Here is a 25,400-nt window from a genome sequence, read left to right as displayed (position 1 = left end):
CAACACTTTTACAGTGTTTTAGCGTGATACGCATGGTGTTTTTTTTTCATAAAAGAATTATGTACCGACTAATAGCTTATGACTTTGTCACGTTCTTCACTCCACGACTCTTTAATAAACGGAACAGGAAAATTTGATCTTACGTTATGCTTTTTCGCCTGCGATCAGATTTTAATCTTTAAAGTGTATTAAAGAGGTAGAACATGATTGAATATCTCCGGTGATGGATCTGCTTCCCATCGATGGTACGCATGCACGAGAAGAAGAGAAAGGCACACAGGGAGCCCCATACTAAGACGCAACCTTATAACAACCGCATTGATTTATTGCTTTTTATAGCGAAAACGTTATTGCTACCTACAAAAGGAGAATGAATGATTTTGCGGCAAAATTGTAACTAACTAAGGAGCGAGCCCAGACATTGCTGGTAGTGGTGATTAAGTGCTGTATACGAAGAGATGATTGAAGCTAAAAGAAAGGGATCTCTATCAAAATCCTGATTGCTCCTATGCAAGCGATGGAAATGTTCTCAATGGTACTGCTCAGATACCTTTTTGCACCAGGCTTTAGACTACGACTATGGCCACGCTCAAAGCAAACTCTCTGTATAGCTTACGCAGACAAATGATTAATTAATATATGGTCAAAGTTCATTGCCTGCGACCGGTATTGAAGAAGTTAGGTTTATGTGCTAGACAAGATTAAAGGATTTTACAAAATTGTTGCAAACATAAAGAACAAGCTATGATTTCAAAAAGAACCCATAAAAGATCGTTTCTTTCATCAAGACAAACTCTGAATTGGATTGAATATGATTATTAAGATAATTGACCGGCTGACGGTCAGGCCAACGGAAGGGCTTGATCACTAGAAGTTAAAGGCTGCCGTTAATCTTTAGAATCTGCATCTCAGCAACTTATCCCTGCCGGGCTTTCCAAAACCACCCGCAAGCCACGCACAGGAGAGAAACCGTTGTTTATATGTTGGCCAACACCATCGGCACCACAATATGGGACCAGAGCATAGCAATTTGCAGCAGCAGCAGCCCACCTATCCTGATGCCAGTAGCCCATCAAGGGTCCGGACTTCGATAAGATTTATGAACGAAAGTACGCTGGCGCTTGATGGTAAACGGGCGCGCGCGCGCGCGCTCAGTTCATTGAGTAAATCCGTAAGCATTCAATTGCACAAATTGTCGGTTTTTGCAGGGCCGCAGCCCGACTCCTGGTCAGCAGGGTTTGAGTGTGGTTTTACGCCAAGCTCCCTTGTCGATTGCGGGCCATCGGCGGAGAGTTGGTGGGAGTTGCTTTTCGCTGAAATTATGCGCCTCCAAAGATGTGGGTGAGGGATAAGCTCTCTACTTCTTGTTCGCTTAGCCCTTCCCTGTTTCGCTGATCTGTTTCCAGCTGGTTGATTGAGCCGGTTGAAGAAGGCCATTTTTTATGGGGCGTCTCTTTCCGGAGCACGGCGGAACCACATCCTAGTCCTAGGTATCAGGTGCCCCCAGGCAAAAAAAACCCTCCAAGACACCAGGCCAGGCAGGTAGCTTAGCGAACGGTACTCGGCTGCAGCAATCACTCATTCTCAATGAGCGGTGGCGCTCGGTGGCTGAAGCCTTCTGGTGCATCTGGTGCATCGATGCAGTACACGAGTGCACGCGCATGCTACCCGCACCATAATTGCCGTTGTCGGCGTGTGTGTGCGAGCGCACACGCGCGCCGCACTCGCGTTCGTACTTGCACACGCGCACTCGTTTCCTTCTTGCTCCTTGAGTGGATTTTCTTAATGTGCATACAGATAATGCGCGGGCACACTTACTCCCCCGTGTGCAGTAAATCGAAACGACCGGCCGAAGTCAGCCGAGCAAAAGGAGCAGCCGGAATAGCTAACATTTCGATCCCATTGCTGCCCGAAACGGCTGTTCCCTCTTCCCGGTTTGGTGGAAAGATTGATTCCTTCCTACACCGAACGTGCCTTCCCCCGAGAGAGTGGTGGTGGTGGTGAAGTGCCGTCGGAGAAGCCAACCGTTTAGCCCTTCGCACAAGCTCAAGCGAAAAGCCCGGAGTGACTAAAGGGTGAACGCGCTAATTACCGGGCATCGGTTTTGAGGTGCAAGCGCCTGCAACTGAAACCCATTGCCATTCGGTGAGACAACTCGCACACGAGCTATAATCAATTGCAGGTGGGAGAGCGCTTGCCACGGCAATCACCTGCCTGTTGGGTGGGAGGTTTGTGCATGTCGGTGGTTCGGTTCGGGCCAAACGGTTCATTCGTCATAGTTGACACGTTTCCGCCTTGATTCGTTTGGTTAGGAATTTGTAAGTCATCTAATCTGAATAACGCGTTCTGGAAGGACCTTGACGACTTGTCTATCCACACGCACAAACATTGCATAGCAACTATGTTATTATTAATTATAGGCTTGCAAGTTTAGTTTAGATTTTGAGCAATGGCATGAAAGATGACATTCAAGGTGGAATTTATGAACGAATGTGGTGTGTTTTAAAATTGAGTCATAGTTAAGGAGAGTTTAAGCTACTTGTTTTAAGCACAGAGTGAATTCGAATTTTACAATTCGTTGAGAAAACATCACACAATATACAAAGCGATAGTAATCCATGATATTCCGGATAGGATATTTTGTATTAAACATTTAGAAGATGTGCATTCGATTACCGTAATATTCAAAAATATTGTTTAATCGAAATAGCCACTGAGTAAGAGTTTCAAATAAACCTTAAAATTAATCTTTTACAGAAGTTACAATATTTTGAAAGTCATTTAAAGTGTCTCGTAATACGTGAAAAATCTCGTGAAAATCTCGTAATAACTTTGTTATTGACAGAACAGGCGATTCCATGAAGGACTCAAAGATCAATGGCGATTATTTATCGCTAAATTATACCAATAACAGCTAACATCACATTTCCACATGTATATCTTTCAACTATACTTTTCATAATCCATACGTTTAATTGAGCCTGCTACTCAATAAAGCTAGAAAATTTACTATTTGTTGAACGTCAAACAACAAAATTGCTACTGTGAGTCGTTTCGATAACAATTTCCCATTCAAAAGCATACATTTTACGAACGGCATTAAACGTTGGGCAGACAATTGTGCAAATCCCATGACTAGGGGCCATAAGAAAAGAGTTGCACCCCGCTTAATAGCAAACACAGCAACGCAGTGCGAACCACTGCAAACTGATGATGGTAATGATTAAAGATGATGCTTCGGTAGTTACTGGGCGCCGGCCGGCAACGTGCCATAATCTTTTTTTTATGCTGAACGCTCCTTTCCCCCTTACCAGCCATTGCCATGTCCCTCGGTTCAATCGCTCATTGAACGCTTGAGGCGTTCGTAGCGTTAAATACCAGCACGAGCACAACATGCAGAAAGTGCATCCGTGCATTGCACCGGAACACGAGCCACCCATGCCATCTTCCTAGATTAGACACAAAAAAGAAGAAGCATGTGCGTATTTTGACGGCACTGTATGGACCTCGATGTATGATATTCTGTCTGCGTAGTTTGTTTATATTTGTACCATATTTTATACTACTTTTCAAGTTCATTTCATCGCTTGTAAAATGAAAACCAAACGAGATCGTTTCTTGTGCAAACATCCAAATAGTTCCATCATTCCATCAAAAAACCATTACAAAATTATAAATCACATCCCTTGACGTTAGAACCCACCCATTCCACCAGGCCAGGCCCTCTTCGCGCCAGGCAAGAAGCTCGTGCAGCAGTTTCATGCTATGGCGGTCTGTTATTACAAAAGCATAATAATGGTAGGATCGTGACGTCGGCAGCCTGAAGGCGCGTGCCTACGGTTTTATTCTGCCTACCTTTTTTTGTTGTTTGAATCGTTTGTCAGGGTTGGGTCGTTTGTGCGGCAGCAAATCCCTGGCATTGCGGGATCATTCTCGATTAGAAGGGGGCACTGCATTTCTGCATAATCTTCACATGGCCAGCTTCCATGCTTCCATGCTCTCGTATTGCCAGGATAGTAAGCTAACGGGCACCGATGTCGTATCCTGCTCGGAATGTCTGTCCGTTTCCTCCGAAAAGCTCGCCCCAAGAGGGCAAGAACATGGAGAGAAATAAGGAAAGAAACGCCAGCAAAAAAAACTGCTCAATTGGTCGGTGGTGGTCGGTGCATTTGCTTATGCATCATCAACAACAACAGCAACTTGCCCTGATTTTGTTGTGTACCATTTGTGACCGTTTTATGTGTGTGTGTGTGTGTTTTTTTATTGCCACATACACGCTATGGTAGAGCAAACTGGTGGTGCTGGTGGTGGTAGGAAGCACAATTTGAGCAGAAACGCTATCATTAGGATTGTTGGTTTCTGTGTTTTGTTGCAGTTCTTCCCTGCAGCGGCAACCGAAGGACTGACGGTTGGTCTAGCACCCTTCCGTTACGTCGGTCTGTCTGTCGGCGAGGGTGCCTCGCGAACCGTTGCATGTGGCGCAGCAATTCGCAGCTGTTTGTAGTTTGTACCAAAGCAGCAAACACCACTATAACACACTGCCTATAAACACAAAAAATCTTCAAAATGCCAACAAATAATATGGGTCAGCTACCGGGTCGAAAACACTTGGTAATATCTGTTACAAGAAGTCCATGTAGTGTGTAGTTGATATGCCACGATTTACACGATACAATCTGCGACAGTTTCGAGCCCGTGACCTTTGCAATACGATACACGGGCCACATTCGGGTCGGGAATCTGTCGAACCGATGACTAATGTTGTGTTTTGTTTTCTCTTTCCCCTTATGTTTTTGCAGAACTTTCGTGACCAGAGCATCGACGGTGCGGGATTGCCGCTGCTAACGGAGGAACACCTGACAAACTCACTCGGCATGAAGCTGGGCCCGGCGCTGAAGCTACGCTCCATGTTGGCCAAAAAATTGGGTGGTCCCTGTCCGTGCGCACTGTGCAGTGTGCCCACTTCAATGCCGCCGGCCCGCACGAACAGTAGTGGCAGCGGTAGCAGCAAAGGCGACACAACTCCCACCAATCGGCCACCGAGCAATGACGGTTCGATTGGTTAATCGAGCGCTCGTGGTTGGCTGGAATTTGGTTGGCGCTGTCGTGTGGCTCCGTGGATAACGCGCCACCCGATTCGGGGTTTTCCATCCATTTTTTTGCTGTTTGATTTGTTTTGTTTTTTTGGAACGTACTTACTTAGAACAAGGCACCGCGTGCAGGCCGCTTATTTTCCATTCGACAAGCCGGGACATGTACAATACTAACGTTTAAGTTGCATTATCTTTTAACACTAATGAAACAGCTCTAAAAGACAATCCTCTTTCTGGGAGGGCTACTGTGTTGCATAGCTGCTCGGGGCAGCTGAAATGTGGCATCTTTATGCCAGCGAGCGATGAGAATTAGGAAAGGCGTGTTCTGTTTTCCCACAGCGAGTGGAAGAGTGTTTCCTTTCGAATTTTTGCTAGCGAGTTAAAGACGATCCCTGTCAGAGAAATATAATATCAAGCACTGTTTGCTCCATGGATCGATTATGCATTCACTCTAGAACACCGACGACTCAGTAATTAACAATGGTTTGGTGTATTCTTCTACCAAAGAAAACAATAAAACTTCAGTGCGAATTTTTGTCTTTCATACTACTAGAATCAAATAATCGGGCCTCTATCGTACACAAGTAAGGTAGAACATAACAAACATAAACTCACACAACGAGAAACGAAAATAGGAAACACTCATCCTTTAGGTGGAAAACAATGGCGTACGAAATGATCGTTAGTTGGGGCCTATCCATGGTCTGTCGTTAGGTGCAATGTGTAACTAATTAATATGAGCCCAGGCAAAGTTAGATAAGATTACTACAGTAGGCAAGAACGGTACGAAACACACAGTGCGGCGCGACTCAAATGTTGTTAATTTGTCGTTATTTATTCAGTTAGTTTATGGACTGTAGCTCGTAACGCAGCTTGTTGCATTAGTCAAACGTACAGCTTTTGTAACTTGGTTTAATAGCACGAGCAGGAGGAGTAGGTAGAAGCAAACGAACAACATATAAAAGACAGCGCTATTTTCAGATCTCTTCCCACTGTCCGAGGAGATGATAATCGTTTTACGAACAAGAAATCTTCCAAATAGCCCCTCTAAAAGTGTGAAAACGTTACAAAGAATTGTGTTGTATGTTATTGTTGCGCACTAAACTTTCTCAATACGCGCCATCGCGCGCACACCCTGTATGTTCTGCGAAATTCCACTACAAGTGCAACTAGGCAGCTATTCCTATTGACACACACAAACACACGTGACGCAGCTTAACGATATTGATTTCACTGGCAATTGATTTCATTGCACGTTGCTATCCCTACTGATAAGGGTAAGATTTCATCCCATCTTCTCCCAGGAGGGGAGAGCAGAACAAAGGCGTATGGATAGCGTACACGTTAGCGGTTACATTATTTAAAATGTTAACGATAGCAATATCAGTATTTAAAGACAAAACATACAAAATGTTAATGTTATACAAACGCGTTTCCGGCAGAAACCAACACATCTGGATGTGGTGGTGAATGCTAACGGAATATGTGTAAAAAATAAAGACATTACAATGAAATAAATTAATAACGAGTTAAACGTTTGTTGTATCTCATTTTAATCGACAAATTCTTCACAGCGTGTACTGTGGGGTATTGTTAACTGTGAGAAATTTCTCTTTCCTGTTTCATGCATTGTTTGAATTAAGTGATTAATTAGTAAACATAAGATAAATGACAATGCGTGAACGTTACAATCATGTAGGTCGTTTACACCAAGGAGATATTTAAAAAAAAAATTAAATAAAATACTATGCGAATTGTTTGAATTGTTTGGGTGGTTCCTTCTATTGTATTGCATTAAGCAAAGTGCAAAGCAAAAATAAACTTTCCATAACGTTCGTTTTAAATTAAGTCCATCCCTTCAGAAACTTCACGCAGACGGCCCACTACAGGCTGCACACAGTGTAATTGGACAAAATAATGAAAATTGAACAAAAAACCACATTCGTACTGTTGAAATGTTTCACGTTTGAATTGACGGTTTGATTCGGTATTCGGTGCAATAGCAGATTGGCTTTGTTAACATCGTTTATACGCAACGGTTCAATTTGCACGTGAAATTATTATGTCCTTATTTTCGTATAAAAAGTAATGATAATTTTAATTTTTTTATGTTGTTTGATGTTTGATAGTACTAATTTGACTATTATAAAAAAATGAGCAATTTCTTCTTATCTATGCACAACAACTGTGTACGGTATATACTTGGTTTGGGAATAGGTACTACACAACAAAAAGGTGCCAAATTTGTCAAATTACCTACACTTGTATTTTCTAATTAAATAGAATATATCTAATAAGTAATTTATGGACCTTGATCAGTGGAGAAAATTATCCACCGGCGGAAAACATATCCATATATAGTATATAATTCGATCAGATAAAAGTTATCGACCATCACTTAAATTAACAGTAAACTCATCACATATCTATTGTTTAGTAGAAGCTTAATATTCTTATTTCGAAACATGAAAGTATGGAAAAGGAAAGGAAGACAATCAACTAAGTGGAATGAAAATGATGTAATCAAAATTTTCTTTTAATATTTTTTTAGTTTAAGCGTAATTATTAAATAAAACGTAAGTTAAATAGCATCTACTAAAATAAAACTCATTATCTTTTATACAAAATTATTACACATATAAATATATGCCCCTCCTGGAAAAAATGCTAAATTGATAGAAAAATAGAAAATGAAAGCAACTAAGAATAATTATGAATAACATAACAACAAATGAAAAACAAATTGCCTGGGGCAATTAGGGTAACTATAATATACAGCTAACTATACTATATTAGGAAACTATATTTAAATTGTGAAAAATATTATACACATGATTGGGATAATATACAGCATAATATAGAATCAATTAAGGATAAATTCTTGCAACGGCAATTATCAGGATGATAAACATAACAGCAAACACATTTTGAAGGAAATAAATACTCAAAACAAGATGCATAACAATATATAAAAAAAACAAGACATTATTCAAATATTGAGTGAAATATGTTATTGATAAAATTAATCATCATCAAACAAACGCTCCGAGCGCGTTTTCATGTAACACTTGGAAGAATACTCGGTCTCTGTATAATATTTTATATAAATATAAATATTTTAAATTTATACTGACGGGAGAGAGAGGGGGGGGGTGCAATTGATTCGCCAGCTTCGGGGCCCCAACGTCCATCCTTCCGGGGGCCCTTGTCGCTAGTACTCTGTCCATACGGCATACTATAAAATGGCGATCTACGAGTCCTAAATCGGCGGGGCCCCAGGCGACCGCCTAGTCCGCCTACCGTTAGATCCGCCACTGACCCTAACAAACGATTTATATCTGTTGATGGACATACAGGTGTCCCCCGAGATACGACTGTATTTGGGACCGAAAAAATGTCACAAAGCAAGGCGTAAGTCGAAAAAGTCGTATGTCGAATATCTATGAATATAAAGTTTATAACCGAAGTTGAAGAGTTGGAATTTATGATATCGTGTATTTTATTTAAAATAATGTTCGATAATGTAATAATTATATTTTAAAAACCGTACACAATATAGATATTCAAGATAGGGTAGTTGTGGAATTTTTGGAAATGTATGTATAACGGTTATCAGCCCAGATTCGAACCAGATTTAAAAAAATACATCAATTTCTTGCAAATGACAACTTTTAACTGTCAAAATCAAAATCGTCGTATCTGCAAATCGTCGTAACTCGAGGGGGTCGTAACTCGGGGGACGCCTGTACCTGTTTCATAATACTGCATGCTTGTTTTTTAACACAATGTTATACATTTTGTGCAACCAGAAAGGATTAGGCGAAAAATTATTTCATTTGGAACCAATACATTTTATTTTAAAATGGTATTCAGCAGAGATGGCTCAGAACTCAAAATTTACAAAATACAGTGCCAATCTTCTTGTGCTTTCAAATTTTCATTTTTGGCAAGAACTAAAGCTGAAAATTCAAGCCAAAAATATAAGCAAAAATTATTGTTTTTCAGATTAAGAAAAAAATGCTTCACTCAGCTAGATCCTTAACGTGCGTATATTGATGGATACGGCCATCTTATGCTAGGCTAATTAAACATGGATTACCATCTCGAGACCGTTGGAAGATACACGAGGATGAATGAAATATATCATCTGGAATATGGACTGAATTGGAAAACTTAAATCAACGCGTCGGTCCCGTGGTACAGTTATCAACTCGTGTGACTCAATAACATCACATAAATGACGGTCTACCTCTGCGGCAAGCTCTAAACATGTTTAGTTCCTGGTGTGATCGCAACTTATTCTCACTATCAGTTGCTAATATCAGGTTATTTCGTCCTCGAGGTCCTGAAGTCCGAAACTCAACTATAAAATCAACAATAACGTGATGCAAAGTACCGATTGTGTAAATGATTTAAGAATACTGCTCAGCTTTAGGTCGCATATGAACAACATTATCAATTGAGACAATAGGAAGCTAGAGACTCTTATCAGGGTAGTTGGGAAATTTCGTGACCCTACTAGCATTACAGGTCTCGTAGCACAGTCGTCAACTCGTAGGACTCAATAATGGTTTCATAAAACGACGTTCTTCGGCATCAAATCTTGTGGAATTTGTAAGTTATTGCCTGCGGAATATGGATCGCGGAACACATGTCGACGCAGTGTACATTGACTTTCAAGCTGACTTTGACTGCATCTCTCACGAAATATTACTCGTAAAACTAAAAAAATGGGTGTTCCTGATTTGTTTTAATCCTGGGTGAAGTCATATCTCTCGAACCGTACCTACCAAGTGGTAATCGAATCACAATGCTCATACACGTTTACTAGCACGTCAGGGGTTCCACAGGGCACAGTGGCGGATTAAGGATATCGGGGGCCCTAGGCGGTAAGACGAGTTCAGGCCCCCCTAGGGGGGGGGGGGGGGCGGGGGGGTTGGGTTCGGGCGTTGTAGCGGCACTAAACTGGCTGTTGGGAGTTTGAACGCCGTCGGGGGGCCCTACGATCATCAGTCACAGGCTCTAAAATTGATTCGCCAGCCTCGGGGCCCCAACGTCCATCCTTCCGGGGGCCCCTTGTCCCATCCCTTGTCGCTAGTACTCTGTCCATACAGCATACTATAGAATGGCGATCTACGGGGCCCCTTAATCGGCGGGGCCCCAGGCGACCGCCTAGTCCGCCTACCGTTAGATCCGCCACTGACAGGGCAGCAACCTTAGACCTCTGCTATTCCTGATTTACATAAATGACCTGTCAAATATACTGCCGGTGGGATCGTATCTTGCTTACAGGGTTTTCGAGGATTATATAGACATGTTCAGCGAGTTGTAGATTCGTTCAGGCATATAATAGACTCTTTCAGCGAGATATAGAATTGTTCGGAAGTAGGCGTAGACATGTTCAGCGATTCTGTAGAGCTGTCATTTGTTTTGTTTACACACTGTGCCGCAGGGTTCAATTTTTCATTCTTAAAAGTCCTAAAAGTAGCTAATTATCATTCCCCAAGCTGTTTAATACATCAATTAGTTGAAAAAAGCTTATTTTTTCGAAAAATGTAGTCCAAGGGGTACGAAAGTGACAGCTCTACAGTATAACCGAACATGTCTACGCCTACTTCCGAACAATTCTATATCTCGCTGAAAGAGTCTATTATATGCCTGAACGAATCTACAACTCGCTGAACATGTCTATATAATCCTCGAAAACCCTGTATGCCGATGATCTGAAGATTTTTACTGTGGTCAAAGACACAAGTGACTGTCAGCGCCTACAAGAAATGCTCGACTTATTCGGAGGTTGGTGTAACCGTAACTGATTAAAGCTGTGTCCAGTTAAATGCCAGACTATATCATTCACTAGAGCATGTCACCCCATCAGACACAATTATTTTATCTTTAATACCTCGCTAACGCGGACTACCTGCACACGAGATCTTGGTGTCCTGCCAGATTGTAAGCTCAAATTTCATGAACATCTTGAAAGTGTTATGTCCAGGGATAACCAGGCATTAGGACTTATAGTGAAAATGTGTAAAGAATTTCATGACAATGTGCCTAAAAGTCGTATATTGCGCTATCGTTCGGTCCCTCTTAGAATATATGTTGAATGCAGTTAGAATAACTGCAATATTGTTGAGTAGTATAGTGCCCCTTAGCAGTCCGCGCAATCAATCGCCTGAAAAGTATTCAACGAAAATGTACTAGGTACGCTTTACGACTCCTTCCTTGAAGTAACGGAGTCCAACCTCCTTACAACCAACGGTGCCTGTTGCTTGGTTTGGAGTCGCTAAATGTCAGCGTGTATTTGCATTTCGACAGTTAAAAGGTGATATAGATTCCCCTGCGCTCCTTGCTGAATTTTTTTTGCACCATATAGAATAGTTAGAACTAATTTTTACTTTTGCCCAGAGCGAACGAGGACCAGTTACGGACAAAGCAACCCTCTGCAGCTTATGTGTCGTGAGTTAAATGTTGTGAGTGACATGTTTGATTTTAATATGTCTACGTCAGTGTTCAAAGATTGTCTTCGTCAGCGTTTCCATTCTGGTAGTTTATAGGTATAAGTATTAGTTAAGCTATTTGTGTAGACCTGCGGAGGCCCGATGATTCATCCTAATAAATAAGTCACTGAAAATTAATCCGACTTGTGGTACAGTCAGGCCTTGACCGACTACGTTTGTTGTGCCAAAGAAGAAGAAGAAGAGACTACCATTATAAGGTTTTTCTGTTCAATAGTCCAATCAGGTTTAGAATAAGCTAGTATTGCTTGGAGTTGGACTTCAGCTCAGTCTTGCATTCAGCATATTGAGGCAATTCAAAGGAAAGCAACGTGTTATGCAATAAGGTTCCTTCCATAGAGACATGGTGACGTACGTCCAAATTACGCCAGTAGATGCCTTCTACTGTTAGGTTTGGAACCATTCTCAACTAGACGTGCGATCGCCCAACGTCTCTTTGTGGCAGGTTTGATTTGTGGCGAAATTAATGCGTCCAACCTACTCAATACTATACACTTCTCTGCTCCGTCTAAGACTCTCAGGCAAAATAAAATAATTCGCATGTCACATTATCGTACCACTTTTGGTCAGTCAGATCCGACAAACATGATGCTTTCCGCCTTCAGTCAAGTTAACAATCTGTATGAATTTAGTATGTCTCAATCTGCGTTCCGTGAATGTTTGTGTATTCGTTAATTAAACTAAATGTAACGTCGCGTAGCTTGTAAGCACGGTTAGTTCTTTAAGATTTTTTCTATGTCTGATGAACAAACTCAATAAATACATGCCTCATGGGTCATGGGTTCAAGCCTAGCCTGGACTTTCCTCCCGTAGCAAGGGCCGACTCTCCTGGTGCGTGGTACTAAATATGCCTTGAATGCCTGCATAAGCCGGCATTTCCATGCAGGACGCCAAACAGAAGAAAGCAACGGTAAAGCATAGCTTTCATAAATGGCTTAACGATTGATAACGGAACATTGTGGAAAATAAAATCAACACTAACACAAATTTATTTTATGTTAGGACAATGAGTAGTCTGTTCGAAATCGCAGCCAGCTCTCGCGGATTAAAGATTAGTTTGGATGTCAAGGGTCTGCACGTACACGGCCCAGTACGTGTAGAAATGAAAATAAAAAGTGTGCTCGCTCGTAACTGGAATGTTTCAATACTTCGTTGGCATTTTAAAGTAACGAGGGCAAATGCAAATATTGACACCTTCCTAGACGGCCGGTGCAAAAAAGCCTCGGTGCGAGCGCCAACAAAACCTATATATGTATTAACATCCTCCGTACCATCCTCGACTCGTGCACAACCATGCGCCGCTTTGTTAACATTGTCGAGAAGAGTGCAATAGCGACGAGCCGAAAGCAACACGTGCCAAAGTTGGATCACTTTCGCAGTATTGGTGATGGGTAACCGAAACGGATGGACACCCGCCTTCGTGACATCGTCCTTTATCGCCTTTGAGTCTTCGCTCACACAGCAGCATCACACTTACGATGAAAGACTTGCTTTGCATGGACTGGTGAACGGTTATGTCCTAAGTAACATAACTTTTCATCTTGAGGAAAGCTGTAAGGAATCTGACCGGCAAACGATCAGCAGGCAGTTGGGCCTTCCGGCATGCAAACAAAAAAAGGTAAGTCGACACACTTTTATCACACTCCCGGAGCCGGAGCACTGCTCCCTCATATCTTTCCTCACTTAACCTTATGATATTTTGATGAAAGAAGAGTAGCGTGACGACAGTCCAAACAGTATGGAATAAATTATGCAAGCTTAATCTGTATTTCTTTTTGCTATCACTTCCTTTCCCCCCTGTTTGGCACCTGCGAGACTACTGGAATCATGCGCCTACAAGACACGTTGCTCACGTTGATTCGTGTGCTGCCGACATGAAATCAAATTTCAAAACCAACCCGTCCTCATTTGTTGCTGCCGTTCTGTGAGTGAGTGAGTAAACACATTTGTGCTTTTCCGCTTTTGTGATGATTGAATTAACGCACCTGAAAGGGGTACAGGGAATGAGCAAATGGAAGGAATGGGGGGAGAAGAAAAACCAACACCAAAGTCAAGTGTCTTCTGTACCAAACATACGTTATTACGTCTTTTTACAGCAGCTCTAGTTTATTGAGATTTACGATAAATATATGTGTACGTACGTATGTATAAATACATTGTGTGCATCTAAATGCTTCATTTGTTGGTGAAACGTTGGAAGTGTGTGAGTGTGTTTATGAGGTGTCTATGTGAGAGCTATTGTGGCCAGTGTTTTGCAACACTTTGCTAAGAGGTGTGTGAATAAAGATGTTACAGCAGCAGTACAGCTCGATCTTTTCCTGTGCCTATACTTTACATTTCTGAACTGTTTCTCCTGATAGGTCCTGCGCAAGACGAAGACGGCTAGCAGTTGATTTGCGTATTAGAAATGGCCTCGTCGCCTTATTCATCACAAATCATTCTGAGATTGCGGTACTTCCGCACGCACTGTCCGTCTTGTCCGTCCGTCAAACGAGTACAGTCTTTCTGCTAAAAATGTACCAAACACACACTACACGCATATCGAAATAGCTTCCTTCTACACTCCTTCCATAGCTCTGACACTTACGGTAACGAAACCTGATAGCTGAGAAGTGGTTGTGAAATGTGTGTGTGAGCTATTTAGCTTCCGTACTATGCTGTAGGAAAAACGCTGAAACATAACAGAAACATAACATTGCTTTAAATGTGTGCGATACAATTTCCACCTCAACAAACCCCATTGCTTTATGCTGGGAGCGCTGGGGGATTGTTTTTGGTGGTGCCTTTGGTTTGTTTGTTTGAAATCTATATTCTTTTCCTGCCGCAACCATTCAACCTTCTGAATTAGTTTACACATAGTTACATATATTGTGAATTTCACTGCAAAGAGAGAAAACGGCAATAGGGGCTTTTTGGTTTTATTTGCTAGAGAGTGTATGTTCTAATAGACTCGCCATATAATTCCTTCTTCTTTTTTGTTTTTTTGCTGGTTGTTCTGTTTTCCTACAATAGTCTTTCGTTTGCTGGTTTCACATCTTCTTCTCTAAAATGTCCATTCCTTGCCTCCCTTCTCACTAACGAGCGCTAGTATTTCGTGGATAAAATATGGCTTTAAACATTTACAAACATCCCTGTCACATCAAATAGATTAGCAGCAACCGATGCCGGAGAAGATCTCGAAGACACGAGGTGTCTTGTGTACGTGGTTTTGGTTTTAGTTTTTTGTGTTTTGTTTTTTTTTGGGTTTTTGCTTGTCTTTTTGCGTGTATGATTCATGGTTTTATTCCTTTTTTGTGTATATTTTTGTTTCGTTCCATTTCGAAAATCAACAAACATTACGAAACGTTATCTTACGCCTTCCTAACCGCCTCTCTCTCTCCAACCTGCCTGCGCTACCTTCTTTGGGGACAGTCTTTCCCCCCTCCCCTGTAAGAATTCACTTTTTACTTGTGTTGCACGGCAAAACGCGACGGGATAGAGATGCTGGCGAAGGCCGAACAGGAGCTTACACTACTACACTACGGGGGATGGAAGATTGAAAGGAACTGGGAGGAACGTGACCGGCGTGACTCTTGCTCCGCTGCTGTGTGCCGGGCACCCCCTTCTCCCTCGAGGACATGGTTTCTGCAGGTGGCGGTATACGATGGGGGCAATGAGACGACGACGATGGGGCCCTTACTTCTTGAAGCAGGAGATGGGATTGAAGTAACACTGACGGTATCGAATTTGGCGCTTCATTTCTGGTGCCCGGTAGAGCTGATCCCAGCCACCACCACCGCCGCCGCTGATGGCACTGGACAAGGGGACAAGAAGGTAGAAGGATTTATTTGCTAATCGTTTGCAACCGGTACCTGCCGGAAGGTGGGCGAGCGTACTTACTTGCTCTGAGCGTACTGCGCCAACAGCTGCAGCTGTAACGGATCCAGCCCATAGTTGTCCAGCTGGTTCGATACGTAAGAGTTGTAGTTTGTGTAGAGTTTTCGCAGCTCGTTCGGATTTATCTCGGGCATATCCTGCAAACGACCAAATGCAGACATGGTTTAGAAACAATAGGCAGCACAATGGTGAATATTTCATTTGCTCCGGGTTGTAACCAAGGAATGTTTGCACGTGGCAAATGAGGATGAGGATGAGGTGGTGTCATGTTTCACATTTACTTTCACCTTCATTGGCTAGACTTGCCGCTCGTTTCGGGTGTTTTGTTTCAAGTTAGTGAGTAGGTATAGACCAGGCAAGAAGTCGTTTGAGACGTGTCATAGCACCTTCGAACAGCTTAATTTGCTAACTTAAATTTTCGTATTAAAGAAAATCGCATTCTTTATTTATGAATTTATGTTATTTTAACACTTATGAATATTTATGAATTTAGGAATATTTTAACACATAGCAGTTGGGATTTGTTTTATTTTTGCATTCACAATCATTTTTACCATTTACAAAGGTACCTCAAAAACAATGTATAGCATCAATGAAACTTAGTTTCGAAGCTCTTTTCGTATGAATAGCAAGGATGACTGCCATAATAATGATTTCTTGCGTAACTTGATCATAAAATATCCATAAATTTGGATTATAAAAATATTGACCAAACTACTGTTCAACATCTGTCGTCAACCCACACCCGGAAGAGTGTTGCTGTTGCTTATTTTAGTGAAAAAATTACTACATGTCAAAAAATCATGGAAAAAAATCTTTAATGTCCTATTTTTACTGATTTAATGACAATAACCATTATAGGAACATGTCTTGTTTGTGTGCCTATAATGGCACTATGATAAAAAAAACACTTAAAAATGCATAAATATAGTCAAAAGGCAATGAATTTTAGTAGAACAATAGCATTTAATAACAGTTATGTTAAAAAATAATAATTTCGTTGTTATGTGGTGATTTAGAACGTTAACAAATATATGAGTTTCATTATGAAATCCAAAGAATTTTGGAAAATTTTTGATACCTTTCACAAAAAAATAGATTTTTCGGTCATTAGGTAACGGAATGGCCTATTTAACTTTTAAATCCTTTGTGAAAGACCAGATAACATTTCACACTATACATAAACATAAATAATTTACTTATTTTTAAATTATCGTATGGAACCCATTTCAATGCAATACCACCACTATTGGTACTACCACCACTATAGGTACGTTTACCCGATCAAGAATATCAACATATTGAATTTAAAAAGATTAAAATTGTTAAAATATTTAAAAAAAGGTTTACAATTATATTTATTTGAAAAATAATGTAAACCTTATCAAATACTAAAACGCTTAAGACAAAATTATTGAACCGGTAAATAGTTGTCCTTTCAGAAAATTAATGAAAACACCTTTCACCTTTCAGGAAATCAATCAATAAGTATAACACATGATAAAATACAGACAAATTAAACAGGAGATGAGTAATTAAATACATGAATGAATTGATGAAGTTCACGATTCAAATACTAATATGTGTGAACACAATTGAATGAAACATGAATGAAACAAAAAGTGCTATAATTAATATCAAGTTAATTCCATCAATTAGGAATGAAAAGGATGATGCATTTTTATTCGTAAATCTTTCCTTGTAAGCTTCAAGTGAAATTATACTACTAAAAACATACCAACATCAATTAGTCAACGTGTCACGTTAAATATCACCCAGCCTTTAAAGATTTGCCCTTCCTGCCACTAGCGTACGTACTACGTTGTAACGAAAACACCTGTTGACTAGCAAAGTGAGTCGCCAAGTCGACAAACAACGACAAGTCACGGGCATTTGGCAGGAGAATTCCCATGCAGCCTCCCGCGTCACCGGAATAAGAATCACACGTTACACGTTGCACGTTACAGGAATCACCAAAGGGTGCCTGCGTTCCCTTCGAAGCAGAAGGATCATAAACGTATGACATGGAGCTGCTAACACGATAAATCTCATCTCATCGAAACGAAACGATTACGTATGGAACGGAGCATCTCCGGCTTTCCGAGCACCATAAGGACCATAAGGGGCGTTTGAGCAATGCTCACCGCATAAGGTGAGCCGTTCAAGCCGGGAAGCCGACGACGACGACCCAGGAAGCTAGCCGCTTCCGTTCCGTTTGTTCGTTTAGGCAGCTCTGTGGCCAACCACTTGTCGTCAATTTCCGCCTCCTTTCCATACTGATTGCTTGTTTATGTGCTCAGAATTTATGGTGACAAGCGAACCGCTACCGTACGCTGCCTCCGTCGGCGAGATGATGCGAATGAAGTGCGAACTTTTCAACACAAACGCGAACCTTGCCTGCCGGGTGACTTGTGCTCTTTTCAGTCTTTGCCGTTGTAGTGTCCTGGTTTTCCCGCCACTACGGCTATTAGTACAGCAATGCATTTATCAATATTCGTATCCTACTCACTCGCCACTCTGCGCCATAGCTGGGAGCAGAAAATAGAATGTAAACTATTTCACACGGATGCTTGAAAAAGGTACAAATTGACAAGAAAAACAATAGTATGGAAACGTTCAAAAAAGGAGGAGGGTCGCTTGTTCCATTGTTCGCATCATGTTGACAGTGGTCAACGGGACGGTGCTAGCAATAAATTGGCACAAATTGAAGAATAATAAACCGGCACTGCTGCCACACTTTGTCAGTATCGTCGATCCTATCTGGCAGGCCACGACGAAGCGTACTTGCCCCGTACCGAAACAGGCTGATGAGTACCCTTATAGCACAAACCACAAGCCACCTACCTGATTATCGATTGCATTTTGCGGTCGACCGGTGCCCAGCTTCACGACAAACAAGAGCGCCAGGACGAACAGTATCTGTCGCGAAGGTGTCGCCGGGGCAGCCATGGGGATGCTGTCGGTGGGAAGAGGATGGTTGTTGCTTTCGGGAAAGATTCGGTGCACTTTTCGCAGCCGCGCCTCAGTCTGGGCTTATTTCCTCTTCTGATATGCTGTTCCTGTTGCAAAAGAGTGGCACTCTTTCACGTCTGCCGGTGTTGTTTCTTAGCTGTGTGCTGTGAATGATAAGGAAGAAATCTCGGCAAAGTTCAAAAAGGTAAAGCAGGCACAACGGGTGGTACGGGAATGGTTATGAAAATAAAATACAATTAATTCTACGGTAAGTGGATGCTTTACATAGAGGGGCAAAGAGGGAGGAGGGGGTAGGACGTGGCAGGAGATATCTATGGTCCGGTTAAGATTATACAGTAAATTGAAATTCCGCCAGCGGCTGTCGATTGATGATGTAGTAGTTTCATGAAGATTAATATTTATCCGATGTAAGCTGGGCTGAGAATTGGTTGGATTATGCAGCGGTGCAACCTCAGCGTACAGTGGTAAGTTTGGTGACAAATAATTACAATGTGAGAATAATTTACACGAACAGATGAAATTTCAACCGCGTAATACTACTAAATTGTTACGCAGCTTTACTGATAGTTCCTATATAATACTCATTTATTATATATATAATTACATGAATAAATACACATATAAACTATATTAACAGTGGAATTCTACTTTCATTTCCGAATAAAAGTCTAATCTGCTCTATTATGTTTATGCAACCTTTTAAAAGCAAGTAACACCGCTTCTAAACATCCCCACTAGCTTCTCACCCAGTCGCCGTCCCAGTGAAGCTTCTCACCCAGCACCTTTGTGTGGATGTGCTTTTAGCAGACGCTCATGTAGACGATGCAAATGACATTCTCAGCTCACTTTGACCCAGCACCTGGCATTAGGCTAACGAAAACAGTACTATGATTACACAAACGTCCCACAGCCGGCGGTCAGCTGATGAGTGAGTACGCCCAAAGAGCTTCCCTAGTAGGCTAATTAACTCGCAACCCACGCACGGCCCACTTTTCAAGCTGTCCAACATACTGCTTGGTTAGCGAAAGGACAGTTGTACTAGTGTGCGTCCCTAACGGATGGTGCGGACAAGAAGAAACAGCTTTATCATTTTTTAAAAATGCCACAAGATCTACAGTAACAGTCTACAGGGAAAGTGTACATAACGAAGGGAAGGTAAAAAAACGTTCTTTTTTTGTGCGCATTTGCAGCTGGTACCGGTTGCTGTCGATTACAGAACCAACCTTAACGGTGCTGCCATTGACAGTTCGATTGTATCGGCTACAGCATCAATTTCATGCAAACCATAGCGTTGTACGTGGTTTCAGCTGTGTTGTGTTGTGTACTTTTCTTTCTTTTGGCACTACAAAAATGCAAAGTGGATGTTAACTTTACAGCTCCCTTCTTCTCCGCACCTTCGCGCTTCGCCATGGATGTGGAACAGGAATTAGAAAAAGTCATCCCGACCCTATTGCCACTCATTAATCACGGATCGCTAGAAACACCATGCGTCTCCATTGGGTGGCCGTTTCAATAAAAGAAGCGTTGTGCTTGGTCAGGGTTTCGTTGGTTTCTTGTTCAGCTTTTCCCCTCATTTTCTATGTGTATGCTAAGTTGGAGCACCCGTAGGAAGCAGCAACGGCATTTCCAATTCGGCGGAGCGTAAAATTAAGGACAAACTTCACCCTTTTTCACTTCATCTTGTGGTTTCGGATCATGTAAAACCCATTGAAAATACGATTACCCCTTTGGTGGTGGATGGCAAGCAAGGATATGTGACGGTTGTGACGAGTGTCATTTTTGTGGTAATTTGAACGATGTAATTATCTCCATTGCCAAACGATGTGTGGCTAATTATTCCCAAACGCTGCCCGTACCGAGCGTGTTCTGTGTCTGTGTGTCACGTTGCGTTTAATCAACAGCAGTAGCAGCCAGATATCGCCTCAAAATAGGAAGCAATTCTTTAGCTTCCCACAAGGTATACAATTTGCTCAAGCAATTACTGGTTAATGAAGAAAGTTGGAGTTGCTTTCCACAAGTTAGAACGTCTACACAGGGTGGGACACAGCAAAGGGAACGACATTTTGCATAGTTCGTTGTTTAGCTGGCATTTAAATCAATCCTGCTGAGCTGATGATTTGAAAAAAATGCCACATATGTACGTTCAATAAATATTGTTTTAGTTCCTTTGCTGGCACGATACCGCATTCACTAGTTGACGTCATTTTGGACCGCTTCTATGGGAATTTTCACAATAAAAAAAAAACAAGATCTATGAAAAGGACAATAGGCCGACCCGTTTTTTTTGTCAACGATTTTGAACCTGTTGATAGCTGTCAGCGTGATTGACGAAGGTTTTACGAGAGGTGAACTTTCCGGCAGCGAAAGAATCAATTGAAAAGATAGAACCGACAACAACAACGAGGAAAATGATGGCAGTAAATCATGCTACACGTATTACTAAACCTGACAAAACACACAATCAACTATGACGATATTGAAAATGGTGAGTATTTGAAGGCAATTAAAAAGGACCTTTTTCTGCATCCCAACATCCTTTGCTTACGCCCCCGGGGGATAAGACAGAATGTCTGTCACGAAACGTGTCAAAACAATAGTGTTAACTTATGTTGTTTTTTTTCTTTTGTTTTTTTTTTCTTCTTCTCGGAATGCGATACACACCGAGGAGGGGAGAAAAAAGGACGGTCAGGAAAATATTGCTACCGTCTCCTGGTTGCTGGTTGTTGAATAGTCGGTCGGACTATAGTGAAACGTTCTACAGAACGAGGAAGGACAACATGTCCCAGGTTAATATTTTACTTTCCTTGACACATGATATTTTAATGTGCTCAGTTTTCCCTTCCTTGCATGACAGTTTTTACAACATTTGCATATCATATGAGCTGGTGAAGCTTCATATCGGATATATCGGTAGCACGGGGAAGCGAATAGAGGCAGTTTTAAAGAAGCTTTTAAATACTTTGTGATGGGGTATGTATGAAAGGGGACTATGGTGTATTGCAAGGAAACGAAAACTAATGCAATTTATACGATAGGCTGTTAGACAGTCTGCATTGTTTGGTAGCAAAGTTCAAGCAAAAAATAAAATTGTTAATAATGGTAGCAATAACTTAAAATAAATAATAATAATATAGCTCGTAACAAATAATTTTATAATAATAACAGTAATCTTTACATATAACATGTGCTTATTCCACAAGTTTGGTTTGGAAATTAATTATAGCCTCAATTAAATGAATTAGAAATTTTAAGTAATTTGCATTTTATTGTAATGATAAGTTGAAGATGTCTTTAGATCACTTTAGCGTTATATTTCAATACATATAAATTTATGCGATTTTATGTAAAACAGATAATCTTTCTTTTATGTATTTTTTTGTATTGTAAAGACATTGAGATATTTTCTCATCCATTGTGAAATAAGGCATCAAACATATATCTTACCTAATTTGAAGATTGTGATTGAATAATAAAGAATTTGCTTAGATTGAATCTAAAAAATTGGATTGAGTACTTGAAACATATTTCGTATTAAACAAACCAACGCAAATAGTAAATGAACAAACAAAATGAACAATGAGAGGATGTCGTGGAAGTCCTTATTAAGCTATTAAAAAAAATGTATCAATTTTAATTTAATAAATTTAAACAAAAAAATTAGACTGCAAATACATCAATTGATGTTTTTTTAGATATTCAATAATTATTTTTAAAACCTTACTGAAATACAATAAAAAATGTCTGGCTTATTAGTTACCTATTTTTTATATAGCAATAGACATATACAATATAATTGTAGCAATGTCTGGAAGGCTGATTTAATTGTTTACAACTGTTTGTTTGCGTGTTTGGTTCAGAAACATATTTGCAAAAGTAGGTAACACTGTACGTTGTTAATTAGTCTCTACATGACACGCTTTTGCTCGCATCTCAAGGTCGTAAAAGCGACCAAAAACGCATAAAACGGCTCGTAATGGAATTTACGATTCACACATACATTCCATAAATCAATCAACTAAAACCCCTTTTGACTAGTGCACTTGACCTATCAGCCAAATACATATATCGCTAATACAGTTTCATTGTTTCTTTGTTTGATGCGGTCGGTTGGAATGCATTTTATGTACGTTTGGGCCGAACTGCTCGTCCTACTATTCTTCGTACCGTGCAGTAAAGAAGGGCATGGTCGCAAACCATGAAAGGAAAGCCCAGAGCTGAACTGAAACTGAAACATACCACTCGGGCAACAGTTATCCATTAGAAGCGGCAGGAGAACATTATAATGGCTTAATGTAACAGCTACCCAAGCTAACGAACTTCATCATCGTGTGATGTATGCTCTACTCACATGAAATCTCGCTACAACCTAGAGACAATTGTTCGATTTAGATGTGTTCACACACACAAACACACACACACACATTACACAGCACCACAAGCACACACTACGGACCAATGAGCAATCTACACTACATGTACCAAAACGGATACAATCACACACACACACAAACACACACAGACACAGGTTAGTAGTTAGAGAGAAGTTAGATCACTTGGGCTGTCGCTACTTACAGCACGTGTCGGCGTATTCTTGCGTCAACTGTTGCGCTCCAAAAGTGAGTCTGCTACGGTATGAGCGATCCGGAAGCGACCGTTACAATATTTATACAAACCGAATATGCCATGTCGAGGGCGCAGAACCGTTGCACGCATGGCTCCACGGATGGCATTTTTGCTCGATTTGTGTGGCGCCGTCTCTATCACACCAGTTTGCGACTAGTGCGTGCGTTCGCTTCCTTCCTTTTCTGCGTTGCGTTTTTCTTCGACGACATCTGCCCTCTCACATCGTGCTTCTCTGTCGCTCCAGCAGGCGGTGACTGTGGGGAGGAGGAAAATTCGCACACCAGTATACTACGATCGCACGCTTCTCAGTGACGCGCGCGAAAAGCTCCTTTTTCGCAAGCTTGCCTCCTTCTTGTGACGATAAAGCGGGGATAGACGATGAAACGGGGATCGTGACGATGAGTCGTTTTGCCTGCTTTTGCCTACCGGGCGTACACCACCTATCAACAAGTGAATGCAACAATATTGTCCCCGCACGAGAATGAGCAAGCAAGTGGCGAGCAGGCCGGGCTGGCACCGAACGATGAATATATCGTTTTCCTAACACGGTGCATGCACCGTTTTGAAACTGGCACAGATATAACAAATGTTTAAATGAATGCACTTGTTTGCGACTAATTTTCCAACAATGTAACCTATTTCTTGGGAAACGCGTTACTTTGTTGATTGAATAAAATATTTATATCTGTTGCGTTTCTATTGACGCTACCGTAGGAGGACAAACAACTTTTACCTGCCTGCTCATCAAATCATACTTGAGGGAAATCGGGATACAACCGAACCGATTACAAATGATTTATAACCTTTTCCAAAAGACCACCCACCCCAGCCCGGGCCGGGGCGGTTGGAAAGCTGCTGGAGGGTGAAGTGCACGACGCACTTGACGCGTGACGCGCTGCTGACGACTGTAAGTCTCCGAGGCTCCGTAAGCGAAAGCGTCCGTATGAATATTAGATATGAAAATCCGTCCTCCCAAACGCAACAATCATCCATCGCCGAAATCAATGACAGTGGCGCTTGGTGCGCAATGGTGGCGCATTATTTATCGCAGCATCACCATCCGCGACACACTCGGCATCCCCCACCCGGGTGGGTACAACTGATGGGTGAGCGATTACAACAACACAGCACCACCGCCACTGTACGAAACGAATTAGCATATAGATATGCGTGAGCCCTGGGATCAAAGAAAAGCCCAATTGGCAGGGAGGCCTTTTTCGTCATCGTGGGATAAATTACTGCCCGTCGATGCTTTCGCCCTCGGAAAGTTCTTTAAATCGCACCACCACCAATGGGGTTGCAAAAATGGGACAGAAAATTGTCACCGCTTGTTGTGGTGTTCTTTTTTCCCCCTTTTCAATGTGTGAGATTCTTTTAATATTCGCATCATTAGCTCGACCAAAAAGAGGCTACATTGGAGTGAGTTGTGCAGCAGGGCGGGTGTGACAAGTTTACATTGTCCGGACAGCATGATTGCCATTTATCAGCCACGGGTGCCAGGCTGGCCGTGGCATTAGGAATGCACGAAACGTGACTTTGAATTTTCATCCTAAACCGGATTCGTCCCATCATCGAGATGGATCGTTCTGATTTCAGCCCGTACGCTGTGCGGGACAGTGCCAATGAAGCAAGCGGCGGCATGACTTTTAGCTTTTGCTGCATTGTGCAGAAGATATTTAGATTAATGTAGGCCACCTACAAAAAGACCCCCTACCCTGCATGTGGCTCTGTGTGTGTGTGTGTGTTGTAACCAGCACTGCATTTGCGAGTGCAGCGTTAGTTTAAGGACAGCTGCATTGGCTCCAGCAATGCGCCTCAGGATTGCGTCAAAAATAGCCTATTTTATTGGTTTCTTCATCGAATATCATTAATTGCAAAGTGGAACCCACGAAATTAATCCCTTCGGGCGTGCATTGAGCTGTAAATAAGTTCAGCACAGTGACGCCATCCCATAGTTAATGGCCGTATGGGTTAGTGAGGAATGCGGGCTGTAGACGAGTTGGATTTTATTTGGCAATAAATAGAAAACACACTTCTTTCATTTCTCATCCTGCTCGGTTGCTGCCTCTGGGAGGTTGATTTAAAACGAGTACAAAAACAGTAACAAGGAAATCCCACCCTTCTGTCTCGCAATTCCCGGTATTCTTCGGGAACTGCGAAGGTGTACTGTTGCAAAAAAAAAAAAGAAGAATAACACAAAGTTTCCCGCAATGACGCTCACAGGGAAAGCTCTCGTCTATCATAGTCATTCTTCAAACCCTCCGCCCCATCTTTTTTTTTTGAATATCCGGTAAGATTAATCAACTATCTAATCTTA

At 41.6% G+C, this 25,400-nt stretch overlaps 2 protein-coding genes across 5 annotated transcripts in view; one reads left to right on the top strand and one right to left on the bottom strand.

The window, feature by feature from the left end:
* LOC120900750 (homeobox protein 5) overlaps positions 1–6,627 on the top strand; it is a 51,106-nt gene extending 44,479 nt beyond the window's left edge. For all 3 annotated transcript variants that reach the window (XM_040308175.1, XM_040308176.1, XM_040308174.1), the window contains exon 8: positions 4,800–6,627. In XM_040308175.1, coding sequence (XP_040164109.1) covers positions 4,800–5,066 — 267 coding nt within the window. In that variant the 3' untranslated portion in view covers positions 5,067–6,627. The remainder of the gene's footprint in view (positions 1–4,799) is intronic.
* A 7,039-nt stretch (positions 6,628–13,666) lies between these two features.
* Positions 13,667–23,125, bottom strand: LOC120902999. Of its 2 annotated transcripts, none has more exons than XM_040312155.1 (4): positions 23,033–23,125; positions 18,332–18,603; positions 15,491–15,624; positions 13,667–15,404 (listed from the first exon to the last, which is right to left on the bottom strand). In XM_040312155.1, exons 2-4 carry the CDS (start codon positions 18,434–18,436, stop codon positions 15,287–15,289), a joined length of 357 nt encoding a protein of 118 aa, XP_040168089.1. In that variant the 5' UTR covers positions 18,437–18,603; positions 23,033–23,125; the 3' UTR covers positions 13,667–15,286. The 2 variants fall into 2 exon arrangements, with proteins under 2 accessions (XP_040168089.1, XP_040168090.1); XM_040312156.1 differs by having other exon boundaries at positions 22,809–23,091.
* Positions 23,126–25,400: the final 2,275 nt, after the last annotated feature.

Source organism: Anopheles arabiensis, chromosome 3 (genome assembly GCF_016920715.1).
Source record: "Anopheles arabiensis isolate DONGOLA chromosome 3, AaraD3, whole genome shotgun sequence".
In the NCBI taxonomy this organism is placed as follows: domain Eukaryota; kingdom Metazoa; phylum Arthropoda; class Insecta; order Diptera; family Culicidae; genus Anopheles; species Anopheles arabiensis.
Note: the sequence above shows the minus strand (reverse complement) of the source record. Positions and strands in the feature narration are given on the sequence as shown.

Coding starts and splice junctions, on each gene's coding strand:
- LOC120902999 (XM_040312155.1), bottom strand. CDS start 18,436: ATGGCTGCCCCGGCGACACCTTCGCGACAGATACTGTTCGTCCTGGCG. Junction 15,625..18,331: donor AAAATGCAATCGATAATCAG/GTAGGTGGCTTG, acceptor GGTCGTTTGCAG/GATATGCCCGAGATAAATCC. Junction 15,405..15,490: donor GCGCAGTACGCTCAGAGCAA/GTAAGTACGCTC, acceptor CCCCTTGTCCAG/TGCCATCAGCGGCGGCGGTG.